Source organism: Cyprinodon variegatus, unplaced genomic scaffold, assembly GCF_000732505.1.
Source record: "Cyprinodon variegatus isolate N-32 unplaced genomic scaffold, C_variegatus-1.0 Scaffold579, whole genome shotgun sequence".
Taxonomy (NCBI): domain Eukaryota; kingdom Metazoa; phylum Chordata; class Actinopteri; order Cyprinodontiformes; family Cyprinodontidae; genus Cyprinodon; species Cyprinodon variegatus.
This window is the reverse complement of record NW_015151032.1, coordinates 186,139-203,577: the sequence shown is the minus strand read 5'-3', so window position 1 is coordinate 203,577 and position 17,439 is coordinate 186,139. Positions and strand designations below refer to the sequence as shown.

The 17,439-nt window shown below is 38.4% G+C and overlaps 1 protein-coding gene across 2 annotated transcripts in view; it reads left to right on the top strand.

Moving 5' to 3' along the window:
* The first annotated feature begins 529 nt into the window (after nt 1-529).
* The window catches only part of cxxc4 (CXXC finger protein 4), a 43,986-nt gene continuing 27,076 nt past the window's right edge, over nt 530-17,439 (top strand). Inside the window, exons 1-2 of one of the 2 annotated variants that reach the window (XM_015392228.1) lie at nt 530-945; nt 3,532-4,462. In XM_015392228.1, the coding sequence (XP_015247714.1) occupies nt 3,638-4,462 (825 nt within the window). In that variant the 5' untranslated portion in view covers nt 530-945; nt 3,532-3,637. Of the gene's footprint in view, nt 946-3,528; nt 4,463-17,439 lie in introns of both variants that reach the window. The other variant, XM_015392227.1, reaches the window with a different exon arrangement.

The following is a 17,439-nucleotide window of genomic DNA, read 5'->3' as shown; positions in this document are numbered from 1 at the left end:
AAATCTCACAGTTGATTAGTGTCTTTTTATTCCTAAAAAAACTCACTAAAACTTAAAAGTTATGTTTCAAGACCAAGCCAAAAAAATGAATAAACATGAAGGAAAGTTAAACCTTTCAAATGAGGGGGAATTCTAGGAATAAATATCCCAGGAGGAGCACCCGGTTGTCATCTGGAGGTGATCTGAAGGCATGGGCGAGATTTATAACGCCCCGGGTCCCGGAGGAGCCCATAATTATGGCTGGAGATAGGAAGGAGGGAGGGGGGCAGCAACCCGGCGGAGGCATTTTATCTTAATCACAACTCAGCTCCATTTAAATTAATTGGACAAGCCCCCCCACCACCACCACCAAGCCTTATTAAAAATGACATCCCGCTTCCTCCTCGTCGCTAAAGGTCCCGCCATGAAACAAAATGTTTGTGTCAAAGCGCGTCTAGATGCGCCCCTCTGAGCTCCATCCCTCCTCCCTCCTCCCCTGTGTTTCTATAGTAATTTCCAGCCAATGATCAGTAGGTGTCCACATCCCTGCTTCCTCACCTCAGCACCAATCAGCCACACACAGCGACAGGAGACGCGGACCGAGCAGAGAGCAGGCAGACGCGCAACACGGGAGGAAAAGGGGCGCACATACATCCACCGCTGCGATCAACACATTTTTCCTCTTCCTTTTTGACTTGCTTCTGCACTTTTCCACCTTTTTTACTAGTTTGGCTGAAACGACACAGAGAAAAAAAATGCTCCTTTTGTTTTGAGCCATCTGAGCGCACACACTGACAGAGAGACGCGGTGGCTCTGCTGCCCTCAGGCGGCTCCTCTGTGCGTCTTTTCTCGCATCTTTGCATTCAGTCCCCCTCTGCCTCTCTCCACATATCGCCCAGCAGTAATGTGCGGTAACACAGTGGCGGGCTGGTAGCATCTTGGGAGCCTTGTCTCAACAGGAACCCGGTAAGTGATGCTTCTTCTCCTTTTTTTGTCTTTTTTCTCTGTTTCCTGTCGCTTCTGACACCTAGACGATTTTGAATGCCTTGTCTCTGCTCCTGTTGCATTCATTTCTATGGAAATGTTCAGCTATTACACTGTTGCACCACTCTACTTCATTTTATTTTATTATTTTTTTATTTTTTGACATTTGATCTGAATATCTACCTATCTTTATCCTTTCTAAATTTTTATATCTGCTATTTCCTGTGTCTCTGTCTCTCCCTTCCTTATCCTGCCCCTTTTCTCTCTTTCTTGTCTGTCTCCTTCCAGCTCCAAGTATTGAACATTTCTGTCTCTGGAAACTTTGTTTACAGGCGGAAAAAATCAATGTCCGTGACTTGATTGCCTTTGGGCTGCGTATTTCGCTCCAGGGGTGAATTGATTAAGTAATAATGACCCTGAGGAGGTGCTGATCATTAAGCCGGAGAGGTTTTGTTTACGGGTGGCTGCTGGTCGACACTGAACCTGAAAATGTGTAGGGGATTGATCACAGCACTCTGGTGTCACATTTTGTGTGCAATAACTTTTAAATTTCTCAGAGAGACAGAAAAAACAAAACCAAAGGATTTGCTCTTGTGGCATTGCAAGGACTGTGTGGTTATATGGGAGTTGTGGGTTAATAAGAAATATATTTGCCCTCTATGAATTGTTTTAGGAAGGATGCACTCAAATAATGTCATCCACAAGAATTAGAGATACACAATAAAAATGTGTAGATACTCTTAGGTTTTTTTTCTGCCAGGTGAATAATTGTTTTTATTTAATGAAATTAATTCTCAATACAGACCATGACCAATAAAACCTTTCTCTAATAAATGGTAAAAACACGAGAGACTGAAATATTCGACATGAACGTCCAGCAAAAAACTTTAGTCAAAGTAAACGCTATAGACTAAACACGTAAAAAGACCAACAGTTTCCATTACCGGAGGGTTAATATTATTAAAAGTATCAAACTCTTTAAATATATGTAGCACTTATATCTTACATGTGGCTTTAAAGAGATCACATGGCTTAGAATGTTCATACAATAGAGTGATAAGGAATATTGTTAAAGTCCTCAAAATGTGCCAAAGAATGAGGCATGTACACAGGAAACACAAGGGGCCGCAGGAAAAGAGCCCTGAGGAACACCAGCATTATAGATGTGATGGAAACCCATTCAACACATGTTGTGAAATCCAATCACATTTAAAAATTTAGCCAGAACCTGATACTATAAAGCCTGACTCAGAGGTCACATTGAGATGCGTGTCTGTGTGTGTCTTCTGAAATGATGACAAAACGATCAAAGAGATACATTTTTTAAACTTGCCTATTGAGTTTTATGGTTAGCAGTGCTAACTGTGTGTATTCCTTATCCCATGTTTAGAGACAGTTGTTCAATGCGAGTTTTCTAAAAACGCATCCTGACTTTTGCTTGTCTAAAATGTGCAACAACTGAAAGAACTGTTTTGGTCTGAAGGATTTAATAAATTTCCTTTTTTTCCATATATTTGGCCTTCCTGTTATCTTTCTCTCTCTTTGTTTTACTGAATGACAGCATGTCCTGATCTTCTTCTGACTGAATTTTAACCACAGCAGCGATTCAGTAAATAGCTAACTGAGAAAGATCTCTTAGACTGTGATTGTTAACTCATTTATGAGTACCTCCGCTCAAGCATAATAACCACCAGATTACAGTTATGACTGATTTCTTGGGGCATCTGTTGTAAGGGTGGATCCCAGGTTTCTGGGTTTACATTTATAATATTCTCTTAAAAGATATGGATATGATTTGAAATGCTTAACCATTCCAGCGAAGGATCAGCAATTAAAATGGAAAGCCCAGAAAAAAAACATTAATGGAAGTAGGGAGAGATGTGTCTAATGGGCTTTTATCTGTGGAAACCAAATTGAGAGAGACTGGTTGGACAGGCAATGGAAGGAAATGGACCCCCACAACACCACTACAACCATACACACATACACATTCAGATCTATCCTCAGGCAGCAGACTCTGTGGTTGGTCTGGTCCATGATCTGGTTGTAAATCCAGCGCTGGCCATCACTGAGGGTTGTCACTGTAATAGTGGCCATGAATGAATGCCAGGTGCTCTTAGGAGACACCAACAAGGGTCTTGTTTAGACGGATGGGGCCGCCTCTGATGTTGCAGTCACTGCAGATGCAATTGATATATATTCACTGTGCCATATAAATGTCCTCTCTGCGTCCTGTAGAAGATAATTTTACATATTAAATAAATTCAGGTAACTTTTCATATTTTTAAACCAACATGTCACAAAATGGTGAGATTCTGCATCCGATACAACAATCTGTTTATTTCTAACAACATCCTTATGTTTTATTCATTTGTCACCAGATGCAAGTGTGTTTGGACTGTTGTTAAGAGTCTGAGAGCATAAAAACATGTCAGCATTCCTCACATTTGCAGCTACTAGAGAAAGTTGATGTTTAGAACTGAATTCTGATTACAAATTAGATCTTTACCTCTTTGTCTTTACATGTAACTGTTATCTCTCCTCTTTTGTCTGCTTTTTGCACAGAAGAAGACAAACCAGGATGGTAACTCACTGTTCCTAAACAGCTTCAGCTCCACAAAGGCCCTTGCATCCTCACACTGTCCTCCTGAACACTGACGAGAACTCTCCAGCCATGTCTAACATAAACAATGCGCTTTGTATTGAAAATGGACAGAATGCAGACGTCTCGCTCCTGCAGAAGGATAATCTTCAGGACGGTGGATTAAGTCAGCTCTTGGATTATAATGCAGAAATGGAAAGGTACAGGTCGTTTGCGAACTTTTACAAAACAAATGGCGCATTTCCGCAGACTGCAAAAATTGCCCGTATCACAACGCCCATTTTTCCCAGTGCCAGAATTGGTATGTCCCCTTGGAACTGTGATAACGCCATGCTCTGGGGAAGGAAATCAGCGGCAATAAACCCTAATAGGACCAGCATGCATAGAAATGACTCCCAGAGGCCGGGGAAGCCTGGCGTGCCGCCAGAGACGCTGCAAATGGCAAATAATAATTTCCTCTCTACCTTATCCCCTGAACACTGCAGACCTTTAGCAGGAGAATGCATGAACAAGCTGAAATGCGGCGCTGCTGAAGCAGAGATAATGAATCTCCCGGAACGCGTTGGAACTTTTTCCGCTATTCCGGCTTTAGGGGGCATCTCATTACCTCCTGGGGTCATCGTCATGACAGCCCTTCACTCCCCCGCAGCCTCAGCAGCCGTTACAGACAGTGCGTTTCAAATTGCCAATCTGGCAGACTGCCCACAGAATAATTCCTCAGCATCCAGTGGAAACCCAGCGAAGAAGAAAAGGAAAAGGTGTGGGGTGTGTGCACCCTGCAGGCGGCTAATCAACTGTGGTGTTTGCAGCAGTTGTCGGAACCGCAAAACAGGCCACCAGATCTGCAAATTTAGGAAATGTGAGGAGTTGAAGAAGAAGCCGGGATCATCGCTGGAGGTGAGAACGGAGGCTCAGCTTCCCCTTCTTTTGTCATTATCCCCCTCACACTCCAAAGCATTAACCTTTTCATCCAGTCACGTTCTAAGCCCTTGAAAATTGTTTCCATGCCCACCCATGCCTGAACATCCCCCTGCTTTTTCAAATCTGCCTACCCGCCTAGCCTAATTGGCAGTAATTAGGGGTGTTTGTGCGGAGCGCAAGCTGAGCTTGGCTCAGACACCCCTAATTGCTGCCAGTCAGGCTGGGGCTGGAACGCATCCGAACAACCCCGAGCTTGGCTCTGCTCCAAGCAGGGCTGGGAAATGGTTTTCAGCAGAGAGCCATCTCTCTCCGCACCCGGTCATTTTAACCAATTATGGAGCCGTCTCTGGATGGGGAGAATCAATATCCCACAAGGCCTCAGCCGCTGACCACCAAAAGATCGTGAGAGTGATGGTGGAGCTGCTGATGGCGTTGTTCAAAACACCCCCTCCACCGCCCACAGTGTGAGTGTGTGTGCGGGAGGTGATGGTGGCGAGGGAAGGGGGGGGCAGTTAATCCCATAAACGGATCCCCCTTCCACACATTATGAATGAACTGATTGAAGTATGGGTACACAGTATGCAGTGCATGTGGATCACTCTGGAAATGATGCATATCAAGAAGGCAGAGAAGGCATACAGGTTCACTTAAGCTGATTTATTTCCTGGCTGACATTTGGGCGTCAAGTGCAAAGGCCAAATTTGAATCTTGAGCTGTAAATATGCTTCTCTTTGCCCTGAGAATCAAACAACGGCCTACAGCAGCCTGATAGATGAATTTCCAGCAGATGCAACCTGGGGCTTAGATAATTTGCTCATTAATTAAGTGATTACACAGAGAGAAAAACTGGGTTAATCAGAAAGTGTTACCTAATCTACTTTTGGAAAAACAGTATTTATGTTTTCATTTGTTAACAGGGAATACAAGACATCAGTCAGAATCTTTGCTCAATTTATACTACACATCTTCAAGGTGGTGTTCAAAGATATTGTTTTCTAATATGATGTTAAATTACTTTTAAAATGCTTTCCTATGATCAAAAACTTTTCAAAAACAATTGTAGGGAAAAGGAGACCTCTTCCTGTAATTTTCATTTGATCACAGTCACGAATGCCAAAGCTGAAGTGGTTTTACAGAAACATGGTTCTGCAGTCAAATGCCCAGCTTGGTGTTCTTACTTTATACAGTTGATTATGTCTATATTGTACTGTATATTTGGAATTTTTAACTGTTCAAACACAGTTCACCTGGTTTACCAGTCTGTAGTGTAAAATTAGTCAGTGTTGCATGTTGACTTAACTCAAGTCTGTGTCTTGATGTCCAAACTGGGGAAATGTAAAACATGGTGAGACAGTATGGTGGTTGGTCTCCAGAAGACCGTCCCCTGGAACCAATAGAAACTTTTCTTTTCATCGAGCCCAGTTAGAGTCTGTACTGTGATAACACTACTTTATTGGTGTCAGAGACAGAAAAGAACTGAGAAAAAAAGAAAAGACTGGTGCTGGTTGTACCATAGCACCAGTTTTAACACAAAAAAGTTGGTAAAGAAAAAGCAGAGAGGGACTCATTATAAAATACTGGGGTTCATTAACTATTAATTGTGATACATTTAATCTACAACATGGCAACTTTTACTCTTCCAACCATATGATACAGGTTGTTCTTTCTCACCGTCTTCTGCTGATATACAAACCTACTTTGAAGTCAGCACCTCAGTTTTTGGCAGATTTTGATTTGGGCTGCATGGCTTTCTGCTCAGGGCTGCACATCACAGGGGGTGGCAGAAAGCAAATTATGAGTGATTGAATTTGTGCATTTTTTAAAGTGGATTATCTAGGACTTATTGTGATTTTATTGTGTCCACTGTGGCATTCAGCGTCTGTTCTGTAAGAAGATGTAGCTGGTGACACTTGAATCGGAAACATATTTATTTAAAAAATTTGATTTCAGTGTTTTTTTTTTTTTAAGCCTTTGCAACCACTGAAAATCTATTGGTCAAACTTGTTGTTAGTATATTAATCATTAGCTGGTAAAAAAAAATATTGTGATCAATGACATCAATATACTAATACTAATGATGACAAAACACAGAATTCATGCTGCTTTAAGAACTAGTTTTTGTGACCTGAGCTCAGGTGCCAAAAAAACTTGAAATTAGATTTTTTTTGTACACCTAGACTTGCTAAATATTGTAGGTTACTCTCTTCATCCACCACAGAGGAATCTTTACACGCTTGTTCTCAACTATCTATCTTAGCATGAAGGTCATTCACATTTTTTCTTGTTAAACTGTTTTAACTGTTTGACAACATTTCGTACATAGTGTCCCCCTGAAAAAAAGAGTCAAGAAATTGCATAAGATACATCAGATCCAATCAGGGTTCTGCTCTATTTTCTCTCTGCTTACCTCAATGAGGCTCAAAACTCACCGGGGATTTCTCATATAGACATGCAGCGTCCTTCTGCTCCAGAGCAAAGAGGAGATAGCGTACATGTGTATATATATATGTATATATATATATATATATATATATATATATATATATATATATATATATATATATATATATATATATATATATATATATATATAATGGCTAAACGTGTCTTGTGGTTTACCTTTTTAGTAAAATATTAATGGCTACTAGTGTGGCTAGTGTAGCAGTTTTGAATATGCTTAAGAAATTACTTTTTTACGTCATATGAAGGTTAGAAGGTAAATTACAAACTGAAAAGATCCTAAAATCATCACCTTTTGCACAAATTCTGAAAACAGTGTCCAGGTTTCAAATGCCTCTCCTTCGTTGTGAGGTAAATAGAGTTAAACAGATATATGACTTCTGGACAGTGTGGAAAAATACTGCTTGTGGTTTATTGTGGATGCTCCAGATGTGTCAGTTTCATGTTCAAACAGGTGCATCCAAACAGGTGTGCAGGAAGATGGATTCACGTTTATTATCCGTTGGGAGGCTCGCTTTTGGAAAACATCCATTTGCAATGAAGGGTGGAATTAGTGAGGGTGTGAAGCGTCTGAATAAACCCAAACTTGCTTTTAAAATCTCCTGTACCTTCTTCAGTAATTCATAGGATGGACTTTTCCGGCAGTAATTGTTATTTTTGGCTCTTCATTTGTAATTACAGGGGCAGCTGCCGGAAATGCTTTTTAGTCAATAGGTGTGTCAGCTCAAGCTTTAGTTTCAGGGATATTTCTAATCTATCTTAAATCTATTCATATACAGCGTTGCGCAAAAGTATTAATACCCCTTAAACCTTGTTTTGCTTTACGATCAGAAACTTTAATGTATTTCACTAGATTGTACGTGACATACTAACAAAGAGCAGCACATAACTCTAATCTACAAAATGCACTGTTTTGGTAGATTGTTAAATAAATCTAAAGAGTGTGGCTCTTAAAGTATTTATTTTTTTATACTACTAAATAAAATTTAATGTGAGACTAAAAAAATGCCTTTAGCTAAATGGTAAAAATGCATGCTTAGTCTTGGTATCAATCCACTTTTACTATAAAAGCAGTGGAGGTTTGAGGACATACATAATAACATAACATAATAAAGACCAAGGAACACAGATAAAGTTCAACAAGAAGGTTTTGGAGAAGTTTTAAGGAGAGTTAGGTCATACACAATGTCCTAAGCTATGAAAATCTCATACAGCTATGTTCAGTCAGTGTTCTGAAAATAAAAAGAGCATAACAAAAAGTGCAAACCTACCAGGACATGGCTATTTACCTGGAAAGATCACACTGAAAATCTCCCTGAACACACCATTCCTATCATGGCGGCAGCATGTTGAGTGGATGCCTTTCTTTAAAAGGATCCTAGCTACAGTGTCATAGTTAGCATCAAATAACATATTCTGTCACAATTTTCTGTTGTTTTATTTGTAAAAAAAAAAAAAAAAAAAAAAAAAAAAAAAAGATATTGAAAACAAGATCTGCAATTTTCTTCCGCTTCAAGATTTTTAAACTGAGTTGTGTTGGTCTGTCACACAAAATCTAAATAAAACACATTTTTTCATTGCATCATGATGAAATGTAAAAAGATCCAGGTTTTGCTAATGTATTTCCAAGGTACATCATCCTGTATGTTCCCGTCAATGACAATAGTGTGTTGCTGTAATAGGTGTTCAAATTTCATTGCAATCTGGTTGGAAAATGTTGAGGAACCAAGTGCTGTTGTAACCTCAGATGCAGAATTTACAGCGTTCAGGTACTGTATGTATACTGTCTTGCACCCTTTTCCCTCTCACACAGGTACAGAGGTACACAAACACGCAGTAACACTCTAAACATGAGCTGAGCGTACCTTTTTGCCTTGCAAGAGACGATAAGCTACCGGCAACCAGTTAGATTTGCCTGTCAATGTTTTCCACATGGGAATCACCCTGAACTAATTATATCTTAAGCAGCGGTGGAAAATGCAAATCAGAATTTTACTCACACCCCTGAAATCGGAGAGCCAATTTAATCTAATACCCCCTTTAATTTAGCGCACTAATGCAAGGCCCTGGAGAATTGCCCCATGTCACTGCTACGCCGTTCTGCAGCAGATCCCGCTACGTCTCACTGCTGCTGCTGCTCCTGCTGCTGCTCTCAGGCTCTGGGATGGATTAGTCTGGCAGATGAATCTCATCTAACCTAACATTTCCCGAGCAGTTAGCTTTGCATAGCTCAAGCTCAGATGGCTCAAAGGTCCCGCATTAACATTCACATGCTATACTGTGTGAGCGCAGGAGGAGATTTTCCCTTTGTTTTCAGCTTAACCTATTTACCACGTTCTAACTTTGAATTTTTCACAGAACTGACAGATGTGCCTCAAAAAGAAAAAAAAAAACTAACGTGACCAAGAGAAAATTATTTTTTATGATTTACTTAGCATGTTGGAAGGACTCTACATAACATGCTCATATGACCTGAGTCCATTATCTGTTTTGAAACCAGCACCTTCTACTTTTTTGTATACTCACACATTTACTGATCATTATGGAATATTGAGTTTTTTATAATATCAGTATTAATCAGAATATTGAAACATTGCATTTTAAATGCAAAATTCACATTTTGGTTTCCCAGGTATTGTTACCCTCCATTCACTAAAATGTCTTTTTTGTGTCTTATTGTTTTTAGTGTCTTATAATATAGTCTTCTTTTTCTTCTTTACTATAGTTAATGCTTTTTTAAACCAGTGTTAGGTTTCTTTCACCATGACTACTGTACTCTGAATAAACAGGGCTAAAATCAGAAAGTCTTTGAAAGAATCTAAAGCATTCTTCCTAAATAAGTAGGTTGTTATAACAATGACAATAAGCAGGCTTTCACACATGGAGAACATCTTCACACTTCATGAGTCTCCAAAATCATGTATGGTTCATGTTGTATTACGCTGTTAATTTTAAATATTCTTAAAATAAACATAATTCTTCCTTCTCACAAAGTGATATTGGTCATGTGTGAAGTTGGATGGATGATAATTTCTCACGAGATCATTTAGTCAAAAGGATTTTTTTATTTAAAAAAGACTTCATTGGAAATGGTTTTCAGAAACTCTGTTTATAGTTTCCATATGCATGAAGAAAGCAGGAGTAGTGTAAGAAGTTTATTTTGCTTAACATATAATATTAAAAAAAAAAGAACAAATAGATGTGCCAGAAATTCACAACCACTTTCCTTCTGAGTCGAATGTATTATTATATTTTTCTCTATTCCTTATATAAAATATGAATTATAATGGTGGCATTGACATACTGATTTGGTAGCATTATCAGGACCTTCATTAAAAGCTGCTCAAAGCCAGATAACATTATCTTTAACATGTTAATATGCTCATAATTTGGTTATTGATCAGATAACAGTAAATTATGTACTTATTGACATTAAAGGGATCTTTTTTATGAAAATGGAGGGAATCAGGTTCCTTGTGGTTAATTTTCTCTTCTCAGACACTTTTTGGAGAGTGTTGGTTTTTGCTGGTAAAAAGTGATTTTGTTTTAAGATATGTTATGGAAGATATCAGGATCTTTCTGCTTGAGGAAATGAAGAAATCAACAACATTTCTTATCATTAATTGTTAATTTTGTGTCACGTATCCCTCCTTTAAATACAATGTGGTATTATACACACAATACACAGTATGAAACAGAATTTAAGGGCATCAGCTTCCATTGCAAAGATAAAGAGGTTTTGATTTGTAAGCAGTCTAAGGTCTTTGAGAGAGCAGGATGAGACTGAGCACAGGGTTTCAACTCTTTCAATTAACAAAGCCAAAGGCCAGCATCAACTGATGTGTTGGAAAAGAGCATCCCACTGCAGAGAGGCATGCTCCTTCTTCCAGTCTCAGGATTTGTGCAGAGTTGGTTTGATTGCATGAAATGGTTGAGATGAAAAGGCTGCATGTCTGTCTGTAAACCTTTGGTGTAGTGATAAAAGACAAAACCCCAAAATGGTAGAGAGGCAGGACCTCCAGGAAGATCGCCTGGATTTCAGCCCCTTAATGAGAGTGGGGAAGCTAAATAAGCAGCAGCAGCCAGGTCTAATTTGTTTTAGGTGTGCTCAGAATAGATAAGGACAAATCTGTGGCTTTCACCCCCCTTCCCCCCACCAACCTTTGCCTCTCTGGAGATAACACTGGTCGCTCCAAGTCAATCTCTGTGGGCTAAAGAGAGGATGTGAGGTATAAATACAAAAAAACGTGTGGGTAAAACTCTGAGGGCTATGTGGCATTAAGATCCGTGGATATCTAACTTACTGGATTTATCCAAGCTTAAAATTTGAAAATTAATTTGGTCTCAGAGGGCTGGAGGAGTGTGAAAAAAAAAAGATGGAGGAAGAAGAGTTTTGCAACGCATCTCAACCTAAAGTCCAATGGCAGACTCCTGTCAAGACAATGGGCTTTTTCCACAACAATGCAGGCCGCTTAATTATAGGCACAAAAATACCCTGGGAAAATACCTGAAGTACTTCCGAGCCCCGGTACCTTTTAGTCGCTGTCATGCCCTCTTTCCCCTAGATCGGTCGTGGCATGTGGATTTTCTGTCAGCTTCCATTCCCACTGACTTGCAGTCCTCCCTGGGCCAACACTGTGCTTAGAAAGCCGCAGAAGCACACCAATGAAGAATTACTCATTCTTGCCATGGTCACCAATTAAGGCCAATGCATAATTGGAAACGTCTGGACGATGGCTTACATTATGTGGTCTATCGCCTCCTTAGCCGTCATTTGGTTTAACAACTACGGTTCAGCAGAGGAAAGAAGGACTTGTCATCGTCTTCATTAAAGCACAAGGAGAGACTAAGAGAGAGGTGGGGACTGGGGTTTTAAAAAAAAGCCCAGTGGAGAGTGGACAGTGTGAAGGAGCAGGTGTGGCAAGACGTTAATGTGTCACGCTTTAAATTTTAAACGGATGAAAATAAATTATTGATGCTAACTCAGGGTGAGGAGTTAAAAGGTATTTCGTCATTATTGAGAGAATATATGATAAAAAGTGAGAGGAATGTCTTCAGCAATGATGCGCAGAGTGATGGTAGTGAGTTATTTTTCTAATTTTATTTCTGTTGTTTTTATATGTTTAGACAACTATAAACTGCAGAGGGTGACACAAATATTTTTCTGTTGAATTAACATTAACCTTATTCAATATCCAGTAAAAATTAGTGACTCAAAAGGCAGCTCATCAGCTTAACTGCGCTTTTAACAAGCACTTTTATATCCATATTATTCATAGATTAACATATTTTTTACATCTTTGTCACCAAACGTTAAAAAAAAAAAAAAAAGCTTAAATAAGACGTTTGTTTTCACTGTAACAATGTGTTTTTTGTCACTTTTCTTTATATCAGCCCAAAATTTATTGTTTATGTCTCCTATGATTGAAAACATGACTAGGTATAACTAATTCTGTGGTCTGCTTAAAGTTATAGCACATTTTGGAGACCGCTGTTTGACCGGTCTTCAAGCTTCGGATCAATCTAAATATGTATTTTAACATGATGAACTTTTTTCCAAATGGCCTTGCTCTAGCATCAGACTTACTCAACATAAAGCTGCTACGCCTGTGCTTAACAGCTGAGATGGTGTCAGGCTTTCAAGCTTTCCCACTTTTTTCTTCCAAATCAAAAGATGGACTCTTTTTGTCCATTTATTTTATCAGACTACATGATATGTCCCCAACATGTGGATCTTTGTCCCTGGGTGCATTTGGTGTAGTTTAGGTGGTCTTAAAGAAAACAAGAAAGCACATCCAGCTTTTATTAAACGTGAATATTCTGTATTAACCTATCAGAGCTTTAATAATTTGTGACATTTGCATTCAGGCTTTCATAAGTTGTTTAAAGGTGTAGTAATGTTACTTTTGGTAAACAATAGACTTTGAAATAGTTTGCAAAAAAAAGCTTTGTCTTTTGTATAAATTGCATATTAACTTATATACATTTATGGGATTTTAAGCATGTATTTATAAGAATCTATTTAAAAAAAACAAATAAAGATCAGTGTATTTCATCTATCAATCTATGTATGTTTTACAAATGTTAGTATTACTAGTTTTTTTTTTTTACATTATTGGCCTATTGTTGTTAGGGTTTGGTTGAGGTTTTGAGGACCCAGATGTCGAGGCAGGGAGGCAGAGGTGAGTTCTTGCATTTTTAATTAGTGATAACAGTTAACAGAGGCAGGAATCCAAAATCCAACTTAAAATGTAACACAAACCAGAACAATGGAGACTTGAGGGGAAAACAATCACGAGGAGCCAGGGTAAGATGAGGAAAGACAGGGAACCATCACTGAGGAACTGCACAGGGAGAGTATTCATGGTTGACTGAACAAAGGGAGGACTAACGAGCTGATTGGAAGCAGGTGTGAACTGAGGCTTCTAGGGAAAGAGCTAAGGAAAAGGAAACCAACACAAGGGGGCAACAGAGAAAAAACTAAGAACTCAAATATGTCCAGAAAACACAACAAAATAGGAATTAAACCAAAAAACTAGAAAATATGGATCAAAGTAAAACTGAACACTCAAAAGAAAACAAAAAAACCAAGACTGTGACAACTGTACTTTTTACCACCGTTTATTGGAGGCAAAAAGCTCAAGGGTCTCATTTATTAAGGATTTCATGGGATCTATATTAAAATAGTTTGTACTCTCAAAACCGAAAGTTGTTTGCAAAAAAGATATTTCAGACTTATTACACCATGCCCAAACACATCAGCAAATAGATTTCCTGGATAAATCACACCTGTGCGGACAAGGGTCCGCGTCGTGTTTGGCTTTCTACTTGCAAATATTCAACCAAAAATGGTTTATGCAGAGCACTGCAATAATGTTGTTGTGTATTTAAATAAAATAGCAGATCAATGTTGATTAATTTTATGGTTATCGTTGGCAACCATAGGGACGAGACAAAAAAAAAATCAGTTTAACAGAGGCAGAAATAAATGAGTTGGTCACTGAGATTGGTGAGTCTAAATATGTTTGCTAGCCACAGTAGTGGTGCCACAACATTAATGTAAATTCATAATACTTCTTAGTTCTGATATATAGACTGATTTTATTAACAAGAGGTATGGTGTTTGGTGGTGACTTGGGTTTCTCAGATTCATGGATAAATTCACCGAATCATTTTGTACCTAAAAGTGGCCTCAGGCAAAGAGTTAATTAATTGTTGATTATGTTGTGGGGAAATTTGTGATGGATAGTTGTCAGGAACCCCAAAGTGCAAAGTAAGCGAAGGAAAAAAAGAATAAGAAATTCTGGATTAGCAGAACTCCAGCATAACTCACTTCTACAGTATTTAATATGGGCTACATCAGCCATCATTTTTTTCTACACTGGTGTAGGAGTGTTGGGCAGGGCTGGTGTGGGTTCGGGTTAGCAGTCCAATCTCTCCTAGCTCAGCATGGTAATCCAAGAGCAACACTCTAGGGAGCTTAATGTTCTCTTAAGCCAGTCATCATTATGGCAAGAAGTCTTGGTGATCCCTGAAAATTCATTGCCCCTTGATTCTTCCATTTTATAGTTCTCCAGCAGAGCTGATGCATCCATCAGGCACAGTTCAAAATGGTATCAAAATGTTTGCAACAAGCTTCACATTTTGTTACATTTATGTGTTGATCGGTGGCATAGTTGGCTTAATTTATTTCACTGTACTCATGTATAGTTAGTTCACCAGTGTAAATATTAACTACAATATGATTTTGGATGCTTATGATGATGTTGTTCTATGATTAATGTTTTATATCAAGGGAAATTGAAGGTTAATCTAGCCTTAATACTCCACCTTAATGTCTTTGTCACTGTATTCCCTTTTTTGTGAGCACACCTGGGTCAGAACTGGCTTGAGGGAATGGGCATTTTTTAATGCCAAGTTTGCTTTTAGTAGATCGCAACTTTTGCATGGAAAGTGGCGTGCACACGTTTTAGGCCCAGGTTTGTTCGTATGCAAGCTTGATACATTACAACCCAGATCTTTTTGAATTGGATGCTGATGGTCATGGCAATAGTTTAACAGAAATGCTGTTTCCCCTGAATTATGCACACTAGCTACTGTTAATGTTTATAACTTCAACATATAAGACGGCTGTTATATTCCTGTCAGTGCAGTTTGAGGCTCATCTCTGTGGGTTAGAACAGTGTGAAGTTATTCTGTAGATTAGAATGCGTTTGTAAGTATTTAAGGTATAAGTCTTGTTTTTTTTTTATGAATAGAAAGACAATTATAGTAATTTAACCTGGAGAAGAAGATCTTTGCCTGTACAGGCTACATTTTTTGAGGTGTTGAGGTTTAATGGCACGTTACATCTATGATGACAAATCCACAGTGTAGTGGTCATGTGTAGTATATGTAGTTCTATAACATGGAAGAAATTACATTATAGAGCAAAATGACACTTGCATGTACACCTTATTGCAGAGGTCAATTGTCAGGGTTGGTGGATGCTGTTGTGGACCCAAATGCAGAGGGAGAAAAAAAAATAATTTTTTTTGAAGTTTCAATGTTGAAGTAGACCACCTGCACAGGTGGTGTATATATGGTGGACAGAACAAAGAATGGGGTAATTAATTGATATGGAGCAGGTGTGGCTAGAAGTAACTAGAAGGGAGCTAGGGGAAAGGAGAGGGGCACAAGGGGCAAAAGAGAGAAACTCAAAAAAAAAAAACACCACTTAAATATGCTGCAACACAAAATGGAAATGAAACCAATGACAAACAAAACATAATAACATCAATAACTGAAAACTCAAAAAGAAACTTAAACAGAATCATGACATCAATGCAATATGTCTATGCTGTTCCATGTAGGCATTGCTAGTGAATACATATAGAAACTTCACAGTATGAAGAAATTTAGGTCTTTAAATTTGAGTTTAGCTCTAAACATGTTATATTTGCCTGTACTAACAGAAATGTCTTTGACCCAGCTCTGCAGAGACATCCACAGTCATTTGTTTCTGGATGTTTCAGGTTAGTCGTTTGTTTTTCTTTATTTAATCCAGAATAGTGTGTTGGAAATATGGCTGTTTTATCCTATGCTTTCAGTCTGAATTCAAAAAAATAAAAAATGTTGAAAGCCAAGCACAATTTTCCCATATGATCAGCCTCTGATGAGATTTAACCACCAATAGGCAGCTGAACTAATTATTTTCATTCAATATAGTTTTTTTTTATGAGAAGGTTGTCTATCATACTGGTTAAAAAAAAGTTACTACCGTAACTTTTATTTAAAAATACGAGATGTCGAAAATGTCAGGTTTATTGTTATTGTAGCAGTAAAAACACTTCTTGTAATTACTGACTAGCTTTTTGCATGATCATAGAGCTGCTATTTAAAAAAGACCTTTTTTTTATTATGTATAAATTTAAACAATATTGTGTACTTCATGAAAGTGTAAAATACTGAGAAACTCTTTTCTCTTGCTGGAAAAAGGAGAGCTCCAAACACCAAAAACATAAAAATAAAAAAAGGTTTGTTTACGAGCAGACCTATTCAAAATGGACTGTGAAAACCAAAGTTGGCCAGTTAGAGTTGAGGCAGGTCTGCAGTTTAAGACAATTGAACAAACAAAAAACAGAAACACAGGTTCTTTCTTTCAGTCCTTTCTTCAGTTTTCTGAATGGTCTAATATATTTTGTTAAAATATTGATCAATATTTTTAAAACTGTTTATCAAAGCCAGAACACTCTTAAACCCACTGTTCTATACGTTTTCAGACGTTAAGAAAGTGTCCTGTTTCACCCATATTCTGCAGTTCAATTGCCCACATACTGTATAAAGTATGAATTTATTTCAGAATAAATGCATTTATTTATGTCTGTTTTTTCATTTTTTTGTTTAATTTCTTAGTGTTAAACAGAATAAAATATGTGTGTGTTTAAATGGCAGATGGCTCTGCGTTGTTCAGCCTGGATATAGTGACGTGAATGAATTGAATATGAGTGACAAGTTGTGATGAGAGAAAGCGGGCAGTGTGGTTTAAACACCCTCATTTCTGCAAGTCAAATCCTCACACGCTGCCAGCCCATCTTTTGTGGCTCTGGTCTCAGGTTATGAATATTTCATAATGAGCATCTGACACCATGCCCAGAAAGATATTCCTCCTTCTTTCCTTTTAGATGCCCTCAGGTTCAAGTGTGTCATATAGGTGTGAAGTCACCCTGTGGTCCCTAGGAAAAGGATAGGATTTATAACCACACGATCAGGTGGATATTTTTTTTTTTATTTCACTACAAAGCTGGCTGGGAACTCCCTTCCCCCCTGAGTGTTTGACCACTGAGCTGTCTGCTAAAATTGCTTAAATGCGTTCTGCTAAGGAGAAAGAAGGAATTTCAATCGCCTGTGTTTTTACAAATTGTGATTGTTGTTGATGATCTCGCGAGCTTTCAAGGTTTCACTCGCAGATCAGTCTGGCTACTCTCCGTTAAAGAAAATTTGGAGCCGTTCAC